We start from the raw sequence: 23,001 nt of genomic DNA, 5'->3' as shown, positions 1-23,001 counted from the left end.
GGGGTTTTTTTTTGGGGGGTTTTTTTTTCCCCGGGGGGGGAGCCCCCCCCCCCCTTCTTGGCCCCCTTGTGCCTTCCCGCCCCCCCCCCCCCCCCCCCCGCCTCCCCGGAAGCGGAGCCGCTGCCGCTCCCCGCTCCCCCGCCTGGGTAAGTGTGCATGAAAGGGGCGGTAGGAGCCCCACACCCCAACATCTTAAGGGGTCCCCCGGCCCTCATTGCCTTTGAACCTAGGACCGAAGGACGCGCACAGAGCCCTGCGCGGGAAGCACCAGGCGGAGGCGCGGGTGGGAGCGTTTAATAGCAGGGAGGCCGCCGCTGGGACCCTGAGTGCAGGGCCCCTGTGGGGAGAGGAGCGCGGGGCTGTGGCGCAGCACCCACGGGAGAGGAAGGGGCTGCGGGGACCCCGGGCGTCCTCACAAGGCACGAAGGCAAGGGTGGAGCCCCCCAGCACATCTGGACAGCACCCCTGGCAGGGCAGACAGCGGAAGTGCGCCCCCTGGTGGCAGAGGCTCCTCGGGAGGAGAGAGGGGCCAGGTAAGCGGTGGTGCCACAGGGCAATTCAGCCACGGAAATGCCACGTCCTCGTCCTTCCGCCCCTTGGCGAGGAGGCGTGCCTCGTGGCCCTGGACACTCCGACGTGGGCGGACGGGCTGGACAAGCTCCCGGAGGGCGCGGGACGACTGTGCCAGTCCTTGCCTCCAGCCGCGCAGGAGTCTTCACCGAGCGGCAGTGCCAGGCAGGGGGCCACGGCGGGCAGGGGCTGGGGAGAGGGCCGCCGGCCAGGCGCCTGCAGCCCGTCTCAGCTGCCAGGGCCCCCCAGCCGCTCCAGGAGCGCCGTGACCTCGCCCTCCACGTGCAGCAGCTGGGCCTTGCGCCACGGGTTCAGGGTGGCGCCTCGGTTATCTTCCAGGTCCCGCAGCAAGAGTTGGAGATGGCGCCGGACCCGGGCCCGATCCCAGCTGTGGAGGTTCCGCTGGACTTCACTGAGGATCACCGACCAGTACCGCGACACTGCCGTGCCCTCCGTCAGCGACACCACCACCCGGGCTCGGCCCTCCGCCGCGTCGCCCAAGTCCCGCAGCAACTGGCGGCCCTCGGAGCTGAGCTCGTTGAAGTAGAGGCTAGCGGGAGAGAGCAGAGGCGGTGCCATCAGCAGGGCTCTGAGAGGGAGGGGCAGAGGGTGGGGCGGACAGAGAGCAAGGGGGGCTCACAGATCAGCCAGCGGCTGTGTAACGGGATGGGTGTGTCTTCAATGAGCCCGAGACGGAGGGTGGTGGCCCACGGGAGGCAGGGATGCCTGTAGAATTTAGTGGGACCAGGGACTAGGACGGGGGCCACCAGGAGCCCAGGACACATGGGGGAAGGAGAGCAGGGAAGGGTTGGCTCCAGGTCGGTTGGCATCACTCGGGAGCCAGGCAGAGAGGCCAGGCCCCTCACTCGGGGCAGGAACATTGGAGGAGAAGCAGCTCGGGCTGGGGGCTGGGCGGGGACAAGACTCACTGCAGCAGCTGCAGGGAGGGGTGCTCCCAGGCCGCCTTGGCCACAGCCAGGGCCGCGGTGTCACCGGCGCCATTGTAGGCCACGTTCAGCTCCTGTAGCCGCTGGTTGTGCTGCAGCTGGGCAGCCAGCAGCTCCAGGCCCTCGTCCCCGAGGCCCGTGTGCAGCAGGGAGAGGTGTGTCAGGGAGGTGTTTCCTGCCAGGCCCTCCACCAGCGAGGCCACCCCTGCAGCCGTCAGCGGGTTGTTCGACAGCCTGCAGCCACAAGCACCCCAAGGTTACAAGGGCCTGTGGGAGAGACCCCGTGCTTGGGCCCAAAGGGTGCAACCTGGGGTGGAGACCAGCCTGGACACAGAACTGCAGGCCCAGGAGGGAGGGTGGAGACTAGCAGGGGTGGTACCTGCAGAGGAGGGAGAGGGCAGGAGCTGGCTTCTCTCCTCACCCCCTTTCCACTCCCCTTGCTGACTCCCTCTCCCCTCTCCCCTCACCTCCTCCCTGGAGCCCGGAGCCCGCTGCCCCATCCTTCTCGCCCTCCCTCCTTTCTCTTTCCTCATTCGCCTCCCCTCACTTCAACCAGAAATCCGGAGCCCAGAAGTCTGGTTCCTAGTAAGTCAGTCAACTCTGGGAGCATCGACGGAGTGCCCGGCGTAAGGCCGTCCTTGTGAGGCAGCACACATCCCGGGATCAGTGGCTCTGTCACCAAGCCACTGGCCTGGGCTCCATTCCAAGCCCTCTCCCAGGCTGACTTTAGTCCCATGGGAGGCTCTCTTAGCACCTGTTGCTGGTGGCATCTCACCCCATCTGCCCTCCTGCTTGTCCTGGACCTGGAGTGGGCCTGTGCCAGGCGTGTTGAGGTGGAGCACACCTCTGACCTCAGCTGGCCGCCAGCATGGCCGGTCCTCCCGCAGCCCCCCCCAGGCGCTCACCGCAGGGTGGTGACTTGGCACTGGTCGTGCAGCAGCAGCTCTCGGAGGTCCCTGCAGGCCTCCGGGCCCAGGCTGTTGAGCTGCAAGCTGGAGCAGAGGGTGGCCCGGTGGGAGGGAGAAACCAGAGAAGTTGAGCCGAGGCTGGCCATCCACTGGCCTGTCTCCCCATCCTGCCTCTGCAGTCCACACCTGTCCTCCCTCCTACTGCTCATCCCCTCCACCCACACCCACACCCACACCCCCATCCGGCCCGTGGCCCTTCCTCAGTGCCCCCGGTCTCCCTGGCACCTCCTCCTCCCACCTCTGCCCCGCCAGCCTCTCCTCTTCATGCCCGAGCACAAGGTCCTCACCCCAGCTTCCGGGCGCGCAAGAGGACAGGCATGAGCGTGCGCAGCCCAGCGGGGTCCAGCTGGCAAGAGGCCAAGTTCACCTCGTCCAGGGCATGCCTGCCGCTGCCCAGAACAGCTGCCACCACCGTGCACTTGAGGGGTGTCATGCGCACGCCCGCCAGGTCGAGCCGGCGCAGGGAGCCGAGCACCTCGGCAGAGAAGCGCTGGTTCTGGAACTCGTAGTGGAAGAAGAGGTGGTCCAGGAGCTCTGAGGGGGGCAGCGCCCGCCGGCCCAGCTTGCCCAGCTTCTTCTTGATGGCCTGGGCGTTCTCCAGGGCGTCCAGGTTCTTGATGGGGCAGCCAAGCTGGGCCAGCATGGCCCGGTTCTGGGCAGAGAGCAGCCCCCCCATGAACATGGGGAAGAGCTCGAAGACCTCGTCCTCGGGGGCCTCGTCGGGGTGGCGCCGGGGGCCCTCCAGGCCCAGGATGCTGGCGCCCATCTGGTCCAGGACATCATCGTTGTTGTAATCCTCCTCTCGGAACATCTCCAGCACCATGGCCTGGGCCACCGCCTCGCGGTTCTTCCCCACCACTCGCCCGAACACGCGTGGGACCACCTGGGAGAGGAAGAGGGCAGGGGCTGCGGCCTCTGCGTGCCGGCTCCCCGCCTGCCCAGCCGGGCGTCCCTCCTGCACTCGCAGCATGGTCTGTCTGGTCACATGACTCCCTGGCTGCGACACCTCCCGGGGCTCCCACTGCCTGCACAGAATAGGAAACTGTTCATAACTGGGCCCCATGTGATCTGCCCGGGGTCCTCCCTCAGCCCGCGTTCTCATGCCCTCCAGACACACATCCTTCTTCCCAGCCCCATGCATGTCCAGCCCGGGAGGTGGTGGGAAGGAAGCAGCAGATGGCGTGCAGTCAGTGTGGAGCCGCTGGTATTATAACTACATCCCCATCTTCAACATCATCCTCAGAGCAATGCCGACTGAGGTCACGTCCCTCCCACGTCAGCCGGCATCACTGGTCCCTGCCGACTTCATCACAGGCCTCGCACCCTCACCCACTCTGCTTCCCTCTCTCCAATGCTGAGGTTTCTCCTCCTTCAAAGCTCTCTACTCTTCAGAGGTGCTCCGCCGATTCTCTCTGGGGACCCTCAGGGACCAGAGCGACTGCCCCCCTGCACAGAGGCTTCCTTACCCCAGGCCAGGCCCCGGACACTCGGCCCTGACCGGGGGTGCTCATTCCATGGTGATGCTGACGGGTCTGTGTTCAGACCGCACGATGAGAAAACGCAGAAACCTGGGGTTCTATTAACTGGTTTTTCTTAGAATCTAGCACAGTGCCTGGCACACGGCAGGCACGCAAATATTCACTGAAGAGAGGAATGTTGGGGATGTCTGCAACCCCACCGCTCGTCCCTGCAATTGTTCCGAAAGGACAGGAGGCCCTTGCTCGGGGAGCCACCAGGGGTGCTATGGCACCTCCTCTAAAGTATGGTTTTATTTTTTTCACTTTTTCCAGGCGAGGCTCCGGCCATGGAGGGTAGTGCTCTTGTACTGACCCTAATCTGGTGTTGGGATAAGGAAATGCTCCCCTTGGGTCATGAAGAAGCAGATGGAACTGCCCTCTGCTAGGCAGGCCTCCCTCTGAGCGTGGGGCTAAGAACCCTGACTCTACAGTGGAGGGGTGCTGGGCCCTCCAGGGCACCCGTCTCCCGCTGCAGTCGGTGAGGCAAGCACATCCTCGAAGGGTGGGCAGCCCCAGCCATTACCGCCCGTCTGAGGAGATGGTGTGAGAAGGGGTGGGCGGCTGAGCCTGTTTTTATGCTTAAAAATTAAATAGCATCCTCACTATGCGGATGAATGCGTTTCACCCGCCTATTAGGCAATGAGACAGATTCTATTATCCCCATTTCAGAGATAAGGATGAAGTGAGTCGGAGGAATGGTGGCATGAGCGATCCCCTTGGCCTCTCCCCCTGAAACTTCAACAAGTTATCCAACTATAATTCAACAAAAGCCCCTGCTCAACGCAGACGCAGCCTGAGAGACCCTCGCCATGAACTTCTAAAGGTGGGCAACCAGGCCCGGCCAGCGCAGCTCAGTGGTTGAGCGTGGACCTATGAACCAGGAGGTCACAGTTGGATTCCTGGTCAGGGCACACGCCCGGGTAGTGGGCTCGATCCCCAGTGTGGGGCACACAGGAGGCAGCCAATCAATGGTTTTCTCTCATCATTGATGTGTCTATCTCTCTCTCCCTCTCCCTTCCTCTCTGAAAGCAACAAAAATATATTTAAAAAAATAATAATAAAGGTGGGCAACCAGGAATGAACAGGGAGATGAGAAGGGAGGAAAATGCAGATGGGGCCACAGACACAGCCCTGCAGCTGGGAGCTCGCTGCTCGGCCTGGAGAAGAGAGGAAGTGGGCAGTAGCAGGCATTTCCTTCTGCTGGGAGGAGGGGGCAGCCGGGCAGGGCCAGTGGAGCGAGTGACTGAGCCAGCAGATGCCTCACAGAGCACAGGTTTCTGCCCTGCGACTCCCCACAGTCGGGCCAGGTGGTGGTGTTTCAGACAGAAACGGAACCACAGAGCCCCGCTGCCACTTGGACTCCCAATACTGGTCTCCCGGTGCCCTTGGAGTTGGGTCCAGGAGCATATTATCTGTAAACCAAGAGCTACTACAGTAGAACCACTGTTTCCCTCTGTGACTGATCCCCAGGAGGGGTGCTTAGAATGGGACCCTACGGAGGTCAGGGGTCACCATTACAGTGAGGGCAAAACAAACCCCACCTCCAAGCAGCACCGCTGTACTGTCTTTGGAAGCCATGGAATTCAAGACTGGGAGATCACAGAGGTAAAAAATATTGCGATCCAGCGCCATCTACTGGAAAATAATAGAAAGACCTCTGCAGAGAAAGGGGCTATTGGGTATTAATAAGACAGATATAAAGGTACCAGTAGAGGCAAAGGAGAACAGCAAATACCATTAATCACCACGGTAATGAGGATGATCAGAAAGGAAAGGAAAAATCCCCAGAAAGCAAGCTGGAACACATGGAAATATGTGACATAAATGACAGAGATTTCAAGATTGCTGTTCTGAAAATACTCAATAAGATGCGAGAATATACAGACAGGCAATTCAGTGCACTCAGAAAACAAATCAATGAACAAAACAAGTACTTTACCAAAGAGATTGAAACTTTAAAAAAGGATCAATCAGCCCAGCCAATGTGGTTCAGTGGTTGAGCGTCAAACCATGCGTCAGGAGGTCATGGTTCTATACTGGGTCAGGATACATGCCCAGGTTGCGGGCTCAATCCCCAGTAGGGGGTGTGCAAGAAGCAGTCAATCAATGATTCTCTCTCATCATTGATGTTTCTATCTCTCCCTCTCATTTCTCTCTCTCTAAAATCAATAAAAAATATATTTAAGAAAAAAATAATCAGAAATCCTGGAAATGAAGCATGCAATTAAGGAGATTAAGCATAAACTACTTGCCCTAGCAGGTTTGGCTCAGAGGATAGAACGTCAGCTTGCAGACTGAAGGGTCCGGGTTTGATTCCAGCCAAGGGCACATGCCCAGATTACGGGCTTGATCCACAGTGGGGGTCATGCAGGAGGCAGCCAATCAGTCATGCTCTCTATCCTTCTCCCTTCCTCTCTGAAGTCAATAAAAATATATACATATTTTAAAAGTAAACTACTAAACACAGAAAACAGAACCAACCAGATGGAGGAAAGAATTAGTGATATCAAAGATAGGAATCTAGAAATGATGCAGAAGAAAGAAGACAGACCTGACCATAAAAAAAAATGGCTCAATGGGTAGAGCGTCGGCCTGCAGACTGAAAGGTCCCGGGTTCGATTCTGGTAAAGAGTACATTCCTGGGTTGCGGGCTCGATCCCCAGTGTGGGGCGTGCAGGAGGCAGCCAATCAATGACTCACTCATTGATGTTTCCATCTCTCTCTCCCTCTCCTTTCCTTTCCGAAATTAATAAAAAAAATATTAAAAAGAAAAATGAAAGAGCTCTATGAGAACTCGCTGACTCCATCAGAAAAAGCAATATTAGAATAATAGCATTCTGGAAGAGGAAGAAGGGAATGGAGAGTCTATTCAAACAAACAGTGGGTGAGAACTTCCCAAACCTATGGCAAGAACTGAATCCTTGAATCCAAGAAGCAAACAGAACCCTAGTTACTTCAATCCAAAGAGGCCCTCTCAAGGCACTTTATATTAAAACTGTCAAAAATCAGTGACAATGAGAAACTTCTTAAAACAGCCAGGAAAAAGAAGGAAGTGACCTACAAAGGAAAACCCATCAGAATTTCATCTGACTTTTCAGCAGAAACTCTACAAGCCAAAAGAGAGTAGAACTAAATATTAAAATGTCTGAAAGAGAGAAATTACCAGCCATGAATAATATATCCAGCAAAATAATCCTTTAAATATGAAGGAGAAAAATAAACACGACCCCAGACATAGAGAAGCTGAGGGATTTTATCACCAGAAAAACCTTCATTGCAGGAAATACTCAAGGGAGTTACTCTACCTGAAACAAAGAACATATATTTAAATATATATTTTTTTAAAACTTCTGGGAGCCCTGATTGGTTTGACTCAGTGGATAGAGCATCGGCCTGCAGACTGAAGGATCCCAGGTTCAGTTCTGGTCAGGGGCATGTGCCTTGGTTGCGGGCGCGTCCCCAGTAGGGGGCGTGCAGGAGGCAGCTGATCAATGTTTCTCTCTCATTGATGTTTCTGGCTCTCTATCCCTCTCCCTTCCTCTCTGTGAAAAGTCAATAAAATATATTTAAAAAAAAAACAACTTCTGGGATGCAGCAAAAGCAGTAATAAGAGGGAAGTTCAAATCATTACAGGCCTATTCAAGAAATAAGAGAAATCCTAAGTAAACAACCTAACTTCACATCTTAAAGAACTATAAAAAGAAGAACAAAAGCAACCCAAAGTCAGCAGAAAAAAGGAAATAATAAAAATTAGAGCAGAATGGAATGAAATAGAGAACAGAAAGACTATACAAAAAATTAATAAAATGAAGAGCTGTGTTTTTTTTTAAGATTAATAAAATTGACAAACCCCTGGCTAGATTCACTAAGGCCATGGTTCTCAACCTCTGGCCCTTTAAATACAGTTCCTCATGTTGTGACCCAACCATAAAATTATTTTCGTTGCTACTTCATAACTGTAATGTTGCTACTGTTATGAATCGTCATGTAAATATCTGATATGCAGGATGGTCTTAGGCGACCCCTGTGAAACGGTCGTTCAACCGCCAAAGGGGTCGCGACCCATAGGTTGAGAACCACTGCACTAAGGAAAAAAGCGACAAGATCCATATAAACAAAATCAGAAATGAGAGAAGTCACCACAGACATCACAGATATACAAAGGATCATGCTAGACTATTATGAAAGATTATATGCCACCAAATTCAATAACCTTCCAGAAATAAGGGCTAGGAGCAGAGGTGTGGAAGAAAACCGTCTTAGAATTGTAGGGTTGTTATTAAAGTCCCTGCACCCTCAGCACAGTTCACAATAGCTAAAACCTAGAAACAGCCCAAGGGCCCATCAGCAGACGAGTGGATAAAACGCTGGGGTACATTTATCTCATGGAATACTGTGCAGCAGTAAAAGAGAAGGATCTCTTACCCTTTGAGACAGCATGGAGGGGCCTGGAGAGTATCATGCTGAGTGAAATAAGTCAGTCAGAGAAAGACAAGTGTCACATGATCTCACTCACATGTGGAATCTAAGTAACAAAATAAACTGATGAACGAAGTGGATCCAGAGACATGGAAGCAGGGAACAGAGTGCGGAATCTCGGAGGGAAGGCGGGGGAGGCTGGGTGGGTGGGAGGTGATCAACCAAGGACCATGGACACAGACAATGGGGTGGTGAAGGTCTGGAGGGGGCGGGCAGGGGTGAACTGGAGGGGAGCAATGGGAGGGGAAGGGGGACATATGTAATACTTTTAACCATAAAGATTTTAAAAATAAATAAATAAATAAAGTCCCTGCATCCTCAAATTCCCCTCCCAGCCTGTGGCTTCTCTCCGCCCTTCTTAACGCCCCAGTCCCACTGAAGCCACACTGGCCTGGCTGGTACAGCTCAGTGGCGGGGCGTTGGTTCCCTGTCAGGGCACATGCTCAGAATGCGGGCTAGATCCCCAGGGTGGGGCGAGCAGGAGGCAGCCTATCAATGCTTCTCTCTCCCTTTCCCTTCCTCTCTCAAAGCAATAAAATAAAATATAAAGTAAAATAAAGCCACATTGTCCAAATCTGAAACCAGAGCCGAAGGAAGGGCTCCGAGCTCTGCAGGAAGCAGCCCTTTCCTTCTGGGAGGGAAGCAGGAGGCCGCGCTGGTGTTACCTTCAGCAGGTTAAAGAGCACGGGCAGGATCCGCAGCGGCAGCAGCTTGGCCACGATGCCCAGGACCAGGCTGACGTCCTCCCCGACGCGGCCCGCCAGCTCGGCCACGTCCTTGCCCACCCGCTGCAGCGTGGTCTTGCGCAAGCCCAGCACAATGTAGAGGGCGGCCAGGTACTCCTGCATGGCCGGCACAGTGAACACGAAGGTGCCCGGGTGCCCCGGCTCCACGCACGGGGCCAGGAAGAAGCGCAGGGCGTCCCTGCGGAAGATGTGCAGCAGCTGGAACTCCTCCTCTGTGCGGACGCCCGCCTCCAGGCAGCCGCGCACGTCCTCCTCGGAGAAGCGGGTCTGGCGGGAGGACACCCCCTCGTAGGCCAGCTTGCCCATGGTCCGGGCGGCGTAGGCCATCAGCGACAGCTGCGCGGGGTCGCCGCTGGCCAGCACCTCCCCGCTGAAGTTGAGGCGCAGGAAGCTGGTGTAGATGCCGGTGAGGGTCTGGCCGGCCGGGGTGGGCGCGTGCAGGAAGTGCAGGGTGGCGCACACCAGCCAGCAGTAGGAGGGCAGGAAGCAGGCGGCCGTGATCTGGTGGTGGCCCTCCAGGTTCCGGGACAGCATCTCCACTAGGCCGTCCCGCTGCGCCGCCGTGGCCGGGACGCCTGCACCCCCGGCGCCGGGCCCGCAGTCCGGCTGGTGGAGGCGCAGCTGGAAGTAGAGCTTCTGCAGGTTGGTGTCGGAGAAGCCGCAGATCTCGCCGTAGCGGCCCACGTACTTGCTGGGGATGCAGCCCACGGCGGAGGGCCGGGTGGTCACCAGGATGCTGGCCTGGAAGAGCAGAGGCGAGGGTCAGAGAGCCCTTATACCCCGGGAGCGCCTGAGGACCGAGTGTCCCAGGGTGGGAATGACGACGACTGTAATGAGGACAACTAACCATGACCGTGCACCTACTAGGAGCCCGCGCACTGCGCACAGGTATGGAGTTAGTGCCGCTTCCATCAGCACCACTCAAGAAGAAAAAACAGAAAGAAGCGTGGCAAGTTGGTGACTTGTTCAAAGACACACAGCTGGGAAGTGGTGGGGCCAGGATGTGAACTCGCCCAGGGCCTCTCCCCCCAATCACTATGCAAGCCTAGCCTGGCTGGTGTGGCTCAGGGGTTGAGCATCGACCTATGAACCAGGAGGTCACGGTTGGATTCCCGGTCAGGGCACAGGCCCGGGTTGTGGGCTTGGCCCCCAGTGTAGGGCGTGCAGGAGGCAGCCGATCAATGATTCTCTCATCACTGATGTTTCTCCCTCTCTCCCTCTATGAAATCAATAAAAATATATATTTTAACAATGCAGGCCTAAGACACAAAAACTCGTAGGTGGCAAATCAGGGATAGAGAGGCCGGCAGGAGGGCACCCACCTCGGGCAGCATGTATTTGCGCAGCAGATTGACGAGGATGGCAGCCGGCGCCGCTGGCTCCTGGGGGTCACTGCACAGCCCCGTGCCTGCCAGCCGGAAGTCCAGGTTGAGCCGCTCCAAGCCATGGAGCACAAACAGCAGGCGAGAGCCCGCTGCGGCCATCAGGGGCAGAACCTCCTTCAGGGCCGTGTAGCGCCGGGCCACCAGCTGGCACAAGGAGGCCGGGGCCAGGCCCAGGGACGACAGGTCCTCACAGGAGAAGGGAATGAGCAGCTCGAAGGCTGGCAGCCGCCCGTAGCACCAGTCCAGCACCATCTTGCGCACCAGTGTGCTCTTGCCGGTGCCCACGGTGCCATACAGGACCACCGTCTGCACCTGGCACCCACAGGCGTCCGGGTCAAAGAGCTGAGACAGGGCCAGGGGCGGGCGCGTGGCCGGGGGTGGCTGCGAAGGGGAACGAAGCTCCGAAGGCGGGCGAAGCAGCTCATCGGGGGCACTCTCACGGACCACGGGGTCCACATGCACCGTGTCTAGTGCGAAGGTCGGGCCGAACTGGCGCTCTTCCCGGGGCAGCCGGCTGAACCACTCGGCCAGGTTCCGGCGGTGCTGCTGGATGGCCTCTGGATGGGAAGGCAGAGGGAATGGGCCGGGAAACGGGGCAGGTGGAATGGGGGAGGGTCAGGCTGCGGAGTCAGACAGCACAGGAGGTGCTGGCGCTCAGATGGTGCCATGCATCCCTCAAAAGTCAGTCTAGAAAGGTGGAACCCTGGGGCAGAAAGTGGGGAGCCAGGGGATGAGGGATGCTGAGCCTGGGTTCACTGGCTTCACAATGAGATCAAAGGGAAATCTTTTTCCAACTGCTAGACCCAGTGTGTTAAAGGCAGGGATGGCACCTCCTTCCCAGGGCTTTGCACATGTGTGCATTGCAGGAGCGCTGCAGGAAGGGATGCACGGACAGATGGGTGATAGGCGAGGGCGGTGGCCACTGATGGGTGATGCCAGTGGGTCCTCCATGCCTCTCTCCCTGCCTGCTTCTCCCCCAGACCCCTCCCCCCACCCCCATCCGGGATCTCCGCCAGCCCCTCCCCTCAGGCTGGCCAAGGAACCAATCTCTTTACCAGCAGCAGAGATGCTCCGTAACACAGGTCCATGCCTCCCTGACGGGGGAACACTGCCCACTGAGCTTCCATAGTGATGGGTAAAGGCCCTGGGAGCAAGGAGAAGGGATGAGCTGGGGCTTGGCTGCTGGGCTCAGTCCCTGCACAAGCGTGGAGCCCAGGCCTGTTTGGAATGAGGAACTTCTGGCTTCCTGAGACCCAGGCCCAGACCTGGACACCCACGTTAAGACTCTGACTCTCACCCCTCCCAGAGACTGAGGTCTCACCCCTCGCCCTCCAGCCCCCACAGCTGCCTGTCTGGAACTCAGGAATTCAGCCTGGTCCCTGCCAGACTCCACCCACCTCCCACAGATCCACCCACTGGCTGACCACCGTGACTTGTGCTGTAAATAATATAAGCCAACTTCCTCTTAAGCCTGGTGCTCTCTCCAAGTCCTGACCCTTCCCAGGCTCCTCGGCTATGCCCAGGTATATTCTAAGGCAGTGGTTCTCAACCTTCCTAATACCGCGACCCTTTCATACAGTTCCTCACGCTGTGGTGACCCCCAACCATAAAATTATTTTCGTTGCTACTTCATAACTGTAATGTTGCTACTGTTATGAATCGTAATGTAAATATCTGATATGCAGGATGTATTTTCATTGTTACAAATTAACATAATTAAAGCATAGTGATTAATCACAAAAACAATATGTGATTATATATGTGTTTTCCAATGGTCTTAGGCGACCCCTGTGAAAGGGTCGTTCGACCCCAAAGGGGTCGCGACCCACAGGTTGGTGACCCACAGGTTGAGAATCACTGTTCTAAGGTATGACACCAAGGCCTCACCTAGGGGGGCCAAGGGGACACCCGCCTTTAAGGGCCCAATTCCAGTGGATCATCCAAGGGATATTTTCATCTGCAGAGAGAAGAGAGAAGGAAGAAATAGCATCCAGATCCCACCCATATTTCCCCACCAAGACACAGACCCATGTCTATCTCAAACCCCCCTTATTTGCTCTTACACATCATGTACCACCCCTCTGTAGCAGCTATGATGCAATTTTATATTCTACCCTGTGACCATTGGATTAACATTCATTTCCACCACCACCCCACCACAAGAGCAGGATCACATCTGTTTTTTTACACAATTATATACTTAGAACTTAGCACACTTATATACTTGGCACACAGCAGGCACTCAAAAAGTATTTGTTGGCCCTAGCCGGTGGTTAGAGTGTCAGCCTGCACATCAGATGGTTGTGGGTTAGATTCCTGGTCAAAGGCACGTACCTCGGTTGCAGGTTCCCCAGCCCCAGTTGGGTGCGTGCAAGAGGCAACCAATCGTTGTGTCTCTCTCATGTCAATGTTTCTCTTTCTCTCTCTCTCTCTCCCTACCTTCCCTCCCTTATACTCTCTATAGAAATCAATGGAAAAATATTATTGGTGAGGACTAAAATATATATATTTGTTGAATACAAAATGAAATCAGACAAGTGTTCCTGGACTTATTTAGCTACAGGAACCCTCACCTAGGCTGACTCCCCTATGTCAGGATGAGAAAAAGGAAGCTGAGAGAGATGAGGTGACTTGCCCAAGGCCAACAGCTAGTGAACCCCAGAGCTGGGACTGGCACCCCTGGCGTCTGAATCCCTGCCCTCTTGGAGGCACCATCTGGACTCAAAAGGAAGCAAGAGGCAGAAACAGAAACCCCTGCTGCCCACTTACCTGCTGGCTGGGGTGCTCTTGCCAGGCCAGGCCCCCAAAAGGCCCGGGGCAGATGGCGACTCCACCTCATGGTAGAAGAGACGGTCCGAGCCAGGGGTTGGCACACCACCTTCTATCCTGCTCCCCTGTAAAAAGAATGGTGTGAATGGACCATGCTTGCCCTTCCCTCTCCCACCTCCTTGTGCAGCCAAGGAAAGTCCTTCTCCTCAGGAAAGCATGAGCCTTTCCTGAAATGTCAGCATTGCCATAGCCCTGGCCTGGCCTTCAGAACTCCTCCCTCCTCCACATCCCCCACCTGAGTGATCCGTTTTATCTCCTACCTCCTAGTGCCTCTCCCCTGGGGCTTCAGGAAGGTCTTTCTCCTGAGTTTCACCCTAGTGAATGGTCAATGTAGGGGTCCTTTTTTTGGCTTGACTGCCAGCAAGCTCAGATGAGTCCTGTGTTCATTTTCAGTGGTTTTTCTAAGCCAACCTTTTTCAGTAATAATTTTCTACTCTCCTCTGCATTCCCTCCCCCCAAGTATCAGGTCCTTTTAGCTGAGTTTTCACAGTTTATGATTTTATCTTCTCTGTGACGTTTATGTATGCTGCCTTTGAGGCTGGCCTAAATAATAAATAAATAAGGGGAACCAAGATGGCAGCATAGGTAAATGCTGGTACTCACCATCTCCCACAACCACATCAAAATTACAATTAGCCCTAGCCAGTTTGGCTCAATGGGTATTGTCAACCTGCCAACGGAAGGGTCCCAAGTTCAATGCTGGTCAAGGGCTCATGCCTGGGTTGGGTTGTGGGCTCAGTCCCCAGTGGGGGATGTGCAGAAGGCAGATGATCAATGACTCTCTCATCATTGATGTTTCTATCTCCCTCTCCCTTCCTCTCTGAAATAAATAAAAAAAATTTAAAAATTTACAACTAAAATACAGAACAACCATGATTCAGAACTGCCTGAAACCTGGCTGAATGGAAGTCCTACAATTAGAGAAGAAGAAAGTGCTTTGAGACTGATAGGAGGGGTGGAGGTACAGAATGAGCTGGTCTGGCACCCATGTATGGCGTTTTTTTAATCGGGAGGGATAGCTCCAAGGCATCCTGTGAGAAGCAGGGGGCCCCAGCCCCACACCATACCCCCAGCCCAGAGTTCCAGAGCTGGGAAGAGAAGTCCCCATAACTTCAGGCTGTAAAAACCAGCAGGGATTGTGGCTGAGTGACACAGAGGTTGCTGGAGTCCCAGGTGCTCCTCTTAAAGGGCCCAAATATGAACTTACATGCTCTGCTTCCTCTGAGCTCCAGAGCCCGGCAGTGGCTTTGGGGGAATCCAGGGACATAAGGGGAGGAACTGGACTATCTGGCAATGGGGCAGGAACTCAGGAGCAGCTTTCTCCAAGACAGGGGTGCTCACAGGGGTCACTGTTCCTATGCTGGGACCTCCCCATTTGTAGAGCTGACTGGAAGCCATATTTGAGTCTCCATCAGCCGGGTGTACACTGTTTGCTCCATCCTAGTGACTCCCTGAGACCCCACCCCATCCAATTTTCAGCCCCACCCATGCAGTTTACAGCTGCTTTTCCATATGAATGGCCTGTCCTAGCTCAGGCTTCAGACTTTGCTAAAATCTCTTAAACAAGCAGCAGCTGGAGTCAGCAAGCCCCAAACCTATCAATAAAAGACCCAAGACCCAGCACTGGCACCAGCCTGCCTTGCTTCATAGCTGGGCCTCACAAGCCCAATACAAGTAGCAGTCATCTGCAGATCTCTCTGCAGCTCCTACTGGGTAGCCCCAGGCAGTGGATGACTTTGCACCTCCCAGGAGGCCCCAGAGCCAGTGTACCTGGTGGATAGCTTCAGACCATACCAGATTACAACTCTACACATCCACAGTGACACACTCAATAGGCAGACTCAGTGAGCACCAAAGCCCAACTGAAGCAAGTCCTGCTCCACAGGGGTGTCTCCTGCACAGCAGCTCTTCCATTGTAGACTCAGTTGGTCCTCACAACCAATTGGTCTGGGGGTCAATTCCCCTCAGGGACACTTGCCAACAGCAATCAAGGCTCAACTACAAGACTGTGAACACAGCTCACACAGGAACACACCTAGAGTGCCCAGCTCAGGTGACTGAGGAGGCTGAGCCACTGCGCCCTACAGGACACCTACTACACAAGGCCACTTTATCAATTCCAGAAGACAACTTCAAGTGTACCAACATTCGCATTATGGAAGTGCCAGAAGGAAAAGAGAGAGAGCAAGATGTTGAAAACCTATTTGAAGAAATAATGACAGAAAACGTCCCCTACCTGGTGAAAGAAACAGACTTAAAGTTCAGAAAGCACAATGAATCCTAAACAAGAGGACCCAAAGAGGCCCACACCAAGACACATCATAATTAAAATGCCAAGGGCTAAAGACAAAGAGAGAATCTTAAAAGCAGCAAGAGAAAAGTAGTTAGTTACCTATAAGAAAGTGCCCATACGACTGTCAGCTGATTTCTCAACAGAAATTTTGCAGGCCAGAAGGGAGTGGCAAGAAATATTCAAAGTGATGAATAGCAATGACCTACCACCAAGATTACTCTACCCAGCAAAGTTATCATTTAGAATTGAAGGTCCAATAAAGATCTTCACAGACAAAAAAAAAAAAAAAAAAAAAAGCTACAGGAGTTCATCACCACCAAACCAATATTATATGAAACGATGAAGGGTATTCTTTAAGAAAAAGAAAAGAAGAAGAAAAATATTAACAATAAAATGGTAATGAATACATATCTACCAATAATTGAATCAAAAAATAAAAATAAATGAACAAGAAATCTAATGAACAAAATAAACAGATGAATAAAATAGAATCAAGAGGCATGGAACAGATTGATTAATCTCAAAGTGAAGGGGGATGGGCGGGGATGGGAAGAGATTAACCAAAGGTCTTATATGCATACATGCATTACCTGTGGACACAGGCAATAGGATGGTGAAGGACTGGGATGGGGCAAGAACAGAGTAGAGGGGGGCAATGGGGAGGTAAAAGGGGGACATCTGTAATACTCTCAACAATAAAGATTTAAACAAATAAAAAATAAGTTAATGAGCCCTAACCGGTATGGCTCAGTAGATAGAGCTCGGCCTGCGGACTGAAAGGTCCCAGGTTCGATTCCGGTCAAGGGTATGTACCTTGGTTTCGGGCACATCCCCAGTAGGAGGTGTGCAAGAGGCAGCTGATCGATGTTTCTCTCTCATCAATGTTTCTAACTCTCTATCCCTCTCTCTTCCTCTCTGTAAAAAATCAATAAAATATATTTTAAAAAAATAAGTTAATGAACTTCCTACTTGACATCTCCAAGTATCCTGCCAATACTTGAAGCTTCACACATGGAAAACGAAACTCCTCATTCCCCTCCCCTTTCAGTGACTTCACTGCAAACCTTCCCATTCACGATTTACACTAGAAATCTGACTTCTTTGTCTGCAAATCCCCCCTCCCTCCTTCACAGTGGAAACAGGTTTGCCAGCCTGTTCTGATTGCATTATCACCACTGTCCCTGTGAGAATGCAGACCTTCTGCAGACTTCCGGGGACCCTTCCCCCTTACTGGCCTCTCTTCAGTCTCATATCATTCCAACCCCTCATCCCAGACACCAATCAGCTCCCTGAAACCCTAGGTTATAAATAGAGCACAAACGCCTGGCCCACACCAACTACTTTTGAGTTTGCCCCAACCCGCACCTCACTTGCCAGGTTCATTGAATTCTTGCTGGCACTTTCCTGTGTTCATACACTTTCTCCAGATTGGAATGACCTCTCTCCCCCGTCAGCATCCTCCCCAATCTTTTAAGACCCTGCCCACAGGTCCTGTCTCCGGAAAGTCGCTCCTGGTTCCTCTAGGCTCCCTGACGGGGAGCCAGCTGCTCTTTGGCATCTGATTTCCAGAGACATGGCTCCTCACGGGCAGGGCACACTTAGGGGCACTGGCTGCGCCAGGCCCACCGCCAGTGGGGCCAACCAGTGCAGGGGGGCTGAGAGAGGCCCCGGAAAGCCGAGGAAAGCTGGGAAACTAGCTCGGGGTGGTCCAATCAGACCCAGGGCCACGACTCAAGCGGGGACTCGCGGAAGCGGGGAAGGGCAATGCTCCCAAGATCACCCCGGGTCGGGGCAGCGAGAAAAGGAGGGGACTCGGCAGGGAAAGTGCAAGGGCTGAGCTCCCCAGACCAGCGCTCCTCCCCCCAAACTGGGTCCCAAATAGCCTCCCAGTTCCAGTGGCTTCGGACCGGGACGCAGAGCCGGCCAGGAAGCCCACCCACCGCTCGGCGGAGCAGCGTCCAGTCCTCCGGCCCGAACTCCAACGACGCTTGCGCAGCCCCGCCTGCCACGCCCAAGGCCCCGCCCCGCCCAAGGCCACGCCCCGCGCGCACCCAGGGGCCCGGGATCCCGCCGTCCGCCAGCGTCTCCCACTGGTTCCGGGTCCCCGGCGTCCTGCCCGCCCGCCTGGCATCCGGCCCTGGCGGCGGGCACGGGAGAGGGCGAGGCCAGGCGACCCAGGTCCTCGGTCCTGGGGGCCGGCGGACGGCAAGAGGGACCGGCGCCCGGAGAGCAGGCTCGGGGCGGGGACTTCTCCCCGCGCGCCCCGGCCCCGCCCTCCGGTCTTCCCCCGGGCGGCCCGGCTGCTAGGACTGCCTCCGCAGGCTGCAAGCGCCAGGCCCACCCAGGGGCCTCACTGACCACCTCCCGGGCAGGGCTGGTTGTTTTGCCCATTTTACAGATGGAGGAGCCGCGGCACGGAAGGGTGCAAGGACTCGCGCAGGAGACCCCGATTGGGAAGCGAGAGTCAGAACCAGAATCGGGTCGAGCCTCCCTGGGCGCCCCGCCGTGCCGAGGCGGTCCTCCCTCTGGCCTCTTCTCCAAGTCCGCAGCCTACCTCCCGGCAGAGGCCCCGTCAAGCTCTCCTTGGCTCCTTCCTTCCGCACCTGGCGCTGCAGACCAGACCTCTGCGCGGCTTCTGGTCACTTGGGTCAAGGAAGGAGGAAGAAAGGGGCCAGAGCAACAGCTTCCACCCCAACCTGACCGTCTTGTCTGGCACCCAATCACGGCCTGGCCCTGGAGCTTCCTGGTCCTCAGAGCCCCCACCCGCTTCCATGCAGGACACACCCCGGGCCTGTCGTGGTGGAGGAGCCACCCACCACCCACGGCAGGGCATGCCTCCACATGCAAGCACGCGTGACCAGTGTGCACGAACAGGTGTGCACTGGGGAGCGCATGGGCTCCTGGGGCAGGGCTGTGTGATCTCCACCCTTCAGATAGCCCAGTGGTTCCCAGCGTGGGGCACACGCCCCCACAGGGGGGCAATTTGATAGTTAAGGGGGCAATTCAAAAATAAGTTATTAACAGTGAATCTTTTCATTTCTTATGGTTCTAGGGGCCTCATATACAGTATATAAATATATATTTTGACATATTTATGCATTTCAATTCTCTATTATGTTTTGAAACTTTATTTTCTATTTTTTCATATCATTTCATATTTTTTTTCAATAATTTCTTAGTGATTTCTTCCTCACTACTTCAACTGTTCTTTCATTCTTTTATTTTTCTCTTTTCTGTTTTTTGGAAGCTTGTTTAGACCAAGTTAATGGCCTTTTAGTCTTCCTGCACGTGAATAGTTCACTTTTTGAATAATGAGAATTGTATGTCACAGGGGCATCAGGATTTTAGAGATGCTTAGGTGGGGCATGGCCAAAAGAAGGTTGGGAACCACTGGTCTAGACCGAAGGCAGTGCTGATGAACACATGGTATTGGGGTGGTGCTGAACAAGGGGTGCAGGGACCATATAGACTCCAGCAGCTCCCCTCCAGGGGCCCAGGTGATGGTCCTTCAGAGGAGACAGAGGCTTAGGAAAGTCGCGGGGCGGGGCGGGGGGGTGGCGGGCATTAACTGCCTCTGGCAGAGGAGATGACTGCTGAGCTGGATTCTAAGAAATAAGTCCAGGCCCACTGGCTTGGCTCAGTGGATGGAGCATCAGACCGAAGGGTCCTGGGTTCGATTCCAGTCAAGGGCTCCTCCCCAGCCCCGGCCCTGGTCAGGGCGCATGCAGGAGGCAACCAATCGATGTGTTTCTCTCACATCGATATTTCTCTCTGACTTCCATGCTCTCTAAAATCAATGGGAAAATATTCTCAGGTGAGGATTAAAAAAAGAAAGAAGTCCAGGAAGGGAATTCCAGGCAGCAGGGAACATGGCACATTTGCATTGTAAGAGATATTCTGAAAGGGGAGTAGAAAGGGCTGGGGAGAGGGAAGTAGAGTCACCCAATGAATGTGGGCTCAAATGTGGCATTTGGGGCCTGGGGACTCCTCTCGCTTCACCCCCCTTACCTCACCGTGTGAGGCAGAGGGGCCCCTGGCTGCAGTGACTTGCCCCAGCTCAGAGCAGGTTCCCTCCCCCCGGGTATGACAGTCCTGTCAGCTTTTGTAAAGTTTCAGTTTTTTGTGTTTTTTTTTAAATTGATTTCAGAGAGGGAGAGAGAGAGAAATACCAATGATGGGAGGAAATCGATTGGCTGCCTCCTCCACAGCCCCACTGGGGATCAATACCATAACCCGGGCATGTGCCCTGACTGGGAATGGAACCATGATTTCTTAGTCCATATCCACGCTCAGCACTCAGCCACACCAGTCGGGCCATGTCAGCTTTTTAATAACATAGGATTTGACTGGCCTCGGGTGGCCTGGAGTCCTCTGGGTCTGCTGTCACCTGACCTCAGGATGGGTGCCAGGCGCTGGGGAGAAGTGTGGGTCGCCTCTGCCCTCCAGCACCTGGCACAGCCCTGACAGGTGGCTGTGTGGCAGTGATCTCGGAGGCCAGGAAGGCCGGCCGCAGGGCTGAGTGGGCCCATTTCAAAGCTCGCTGGGCTGGGGGAGGGCGTTTACACCCCATCTGGGGGCAGGGACTGGTGGAGAAATCGCAGGTGCTTCTTGGTGGCGGTGGCGAAAGCACTGTAACTTGAGAGCTTGTGCAAGTCACTTCTCCAGCCCTGGGCTTCCTCTTCTGTAAAAGAGGGAAGCGGCAAGAATCTAACGAGCTCCCTTCGCAAAGATGCCAGCCACCCCGCCGCGCACCGCCCCCCTCCCCGCCGCTCCCTAGGCCTGTGTGGCCTTCGCTGGCGCTAGATGGGCTGCTCATCTCCTTAGCAACCAAGGGAATTTACAAAGGGGAATGTAGTGGCTTTAGTCTTTCAGGGGTGTTTGCATTTTCAAAGAGAAAGAGTAAAGCTGAAGAATCTTAAGAAAAACGATCTAATGGTGAAATGTTGTGCTCTCTGAGTTTACAGAGCCAAATACTGGCATCAGCCCTGGCCCGTGTGGCTCAGTGGATAGAGCATCAGCCTGCGGACTGAAGGGTCCTGGGTTCGATTCCGGTCAAGGGCACGTGCTGGGTTGTGGTCTCGATCCCCAGTGGGAGGTGTGCAGGAGGCAGCCAATCAATGATTCTCTCTCATCATTGATGTTTCTATCCCTCTCTCCCTCTCCCTTCCTCTCTGAAATCAATATATATACATATATATATACACACACACATGTATATTAAAAGTAAATTAAAAAAAACAACAACAAATATTGGCATCACTTCGGGGAGAAGGTGGCACCCAGAATGCCCCTAAGACTAGCTAGGATTTCAGGGGGTGGATTTCTTTCCATTTCCCACTCCCACCCTCTACCCCTATAAGAAACAAAGCTAGTCTATCTCCAGGCAAATACACAATCAGTCCTAGATGGGACCCTAATCTAGCCCCAGTCAATTAGCTCCCTGAGCACAAGGGTGCTCCCGGCAGCTGGCCAGGTGGGTGCAGTCCCTTCCTTCAGTCCCCGAGCTTCAGGGTCGGAAGGGACGCGGGTGAGACAACATCTGCTTCTTGCCATCCTGCCGCCAGCCCACAAGGACTTCTGGACAGTTACTCCAAAGCTCAGGCTGCCAGACCCATCTGCAGCCCTGGTGGCTGATGGCTTAGGCCTCGTAAGTGTGGCCCTGAAGGAAAGGAGAGAGGAAGAGAAGGGGAGAACTGGGGTGAGCTCAGTGTGGTCTCCCACTCTCATCCTAGGGCTTAGGCTGCAGGTTTGAGCCTACTTCTCATCGCCCCAGGGGCACCAGGAGGGCTCTGTCAGTTCTGAGGAGAAAGTGTATCCCTCTGGTAAGAGCACACCATGCAGCAGACACAGGGCACCCACACGGCTAGCGGGCCCACCATGAGCAGTGTCATTGGTCGATGTCAAGAATGAGGAGTAGAGAGGCAGAAGACCTGGTTCCTGGTCCATCTTCATTAGCTAAGGGTCCCTGGACAAGTGATTTAATCCAAGTCTCAGCGTTCCCATCTGCAAAATGGGTTGCCATGAGGAATAACGCAGGATTATCATGGACTCCCTTGAGATAATAAACAGGAAGCATTTGTAAGAGGTAAAACATGACCTAGATATTGCACCAGATACACATTTCCTAGTTGACATACACCTAGGACTCACCCTCCCCTGCCACAGACTCCCTACAGCTCACAAACTTCTTGTCCAGTGCTTTGAAGACCCCTCACAGACCATGGTATCAGGTCCAGACCCACACACGTACACACTGCATACTGTATAAATATAGGTTTTATTAATAACGGTGAAATCCCACAAATCAACCGGCATCCTGTGTGATGGGAGAACCGGTGCCAGGGAGAGAAGGTGGAGCGGTGTATGCACAGTAATAAGAGGGAAAGAGCAGCCAGGCCGAGATGGCTCAGGGGTGAGCGTCCACCTGTAAACCAGGGCACATGCCTGGGTTGCGGGCTCCATCCCCAATGGGGCGTGTGCAGGAGGCAGCCAATTAGTGATTCTCATTACTGCTGTTTCTATCTTTCTCTCCCTCTCCCTCCCTCTGAAATAAATAAAAATATATATGTTTTTTTTTTAAAGAAAAGAGTCCCAGGGAAGGAAAATCAGACATGGAATGAGCCTGGACCCACCAGGAAAGCAGCCACGCTCCAGGTGTGGTACCTGACCCCCGGGCTCAGGGCGTGTCCGGGGCAGAGAGATGGCAAGAGTGTGAGTGAGCAGCACGTGGCTGGGGAAGGAACGGAGGAGTGAGAATGCCAGCGTGGCACACGGGGCCCTGGGTGGCAGTGGCCAAGGCCAATGGATGCCCCTGCTTGTGCTTGTCAGGCCCTGAACTCCGGGGAACGAATGCCCTGTGCCACCCCTGGCTCGGGAGGAAGGGAAGCCTGGGGGGTAGAACCCACAGACCCGAAGATGCCCTGGACAACATAGCCTCATCCTTCCTGTCAGAGCAGGACCCCGGGAGGAGGGTGGCGCTGCCCTCCCTGCAGCGCCCACCAGCACCAGGCCACCATCATGGTTCCTCTGAGCCCCCGGGGACAGCAGGTGTGAGGGCTGAGAGGCCTGGTCACGGGTCTGTGCCTGGACTCCTGAGAGGCGGGCATGCAGGCCCGCGGGGGAGCAGAGGAGGGAGGCCTGGGCTTCTCCCACTCACCCGGAGCGGAGTGCATTCTGCAGTCCGGGCGGCGGGTGAGACACGTTATTGCAGAGATGCCACCAGGCCCTGCCCGGCCAGAGGGGCGGGAAGGGGAAAGGGGATCCCAGG

At 54.9% G+C, this 23,001-nt stretch overlaps 1 protein-coding gene across 6 annotated transcripts in view; it reads right to left on the bottom strand.

The window, feature by feature from the left end:
• NLRX1 (NLR family member X1) overlaps positions 1 to 18,766 on the bottom strand; it is a 20,070-nt gene extending 1,304 nt beyond the window's left edge. Inside the window, exons 1-10 of one of the 6 annotated variants that reach the window (XR_002827232.1) lie at positions 18,289 to 18,765; positions 13,382 to 13,506; positions 12,500 to 12,569; positions 11,668 to 11,756; positions 10,550 to 11,169; positions 9,147 to 9,968; positions 2,773 to 3,368; positions 2,423 to 2,509; positions 1,500 to 1,751; positions 417 to 1,120 (exon numbers count right to left, since the gene is read on the bottom strand). Coding sequence is in view for 5 of the 6 variants with exons in the window: in XM_014448928.2 (XP_014304414.1) it covers positions 799 to 1,120; positions 1,500 to 1,751; positions 2,423 to 2,509; positions 2,773 to 3,368; positions 9,147 to 9,968; positions 10,550 to 11,169; positions 11,668 to 11,756; positions 12,500 to 12,569; positions 13,382 to 13,451 (2,928 nt within the window). In the remaining variant the exon portion in view is untranslated. Of the gene's footprint in view, positions 1 to 278; positions 1,121 to 1,499; positions 1,897 to 2,422; positions 2,510 to 2,772; positions 3,369 to 9,146; positions 9,969 to 10,549; positions 11,170 to 11,667; positions 11,757 to 12,499; positions 12,570 to 13,381; positions 13,507 to 13,701; positions 13,723 to 14,648; positions 14,864 to 17,674; positions 17,722 to 18,288 lie in introns of those variants that run through there. The other 5 variants (XM_014448928.2, XM_006106959.3, XM_023747742.1 and 2 more) reach the window with 5 other exon arrangements.
• Between the last annotated feature and the right edge of the window lie 4,235 nt (positions 18,767 to 23,001).

The sequence above is a fragment of the Myotis lucifugus genome, unplaced genomic scaffold, assembly GCF_000147115.1.
Source record: "Myotis lucifugus unplaced genomic scaffold, Myoluc2.0 scaffold_960, whole genome shotgun sequence".
Taxonomy (NCBI): Eukaryota; Metazoa; Chordata; class Mammalia; order Chiroptera; family Vespertilionidae; genus Myotis; species Myotis lucifugus.
The sequence above is the reverse complement of the archived record's forward strand: the minus strand, read 5'-3'. Positions and strand labels throughout refer to the sequence as shown.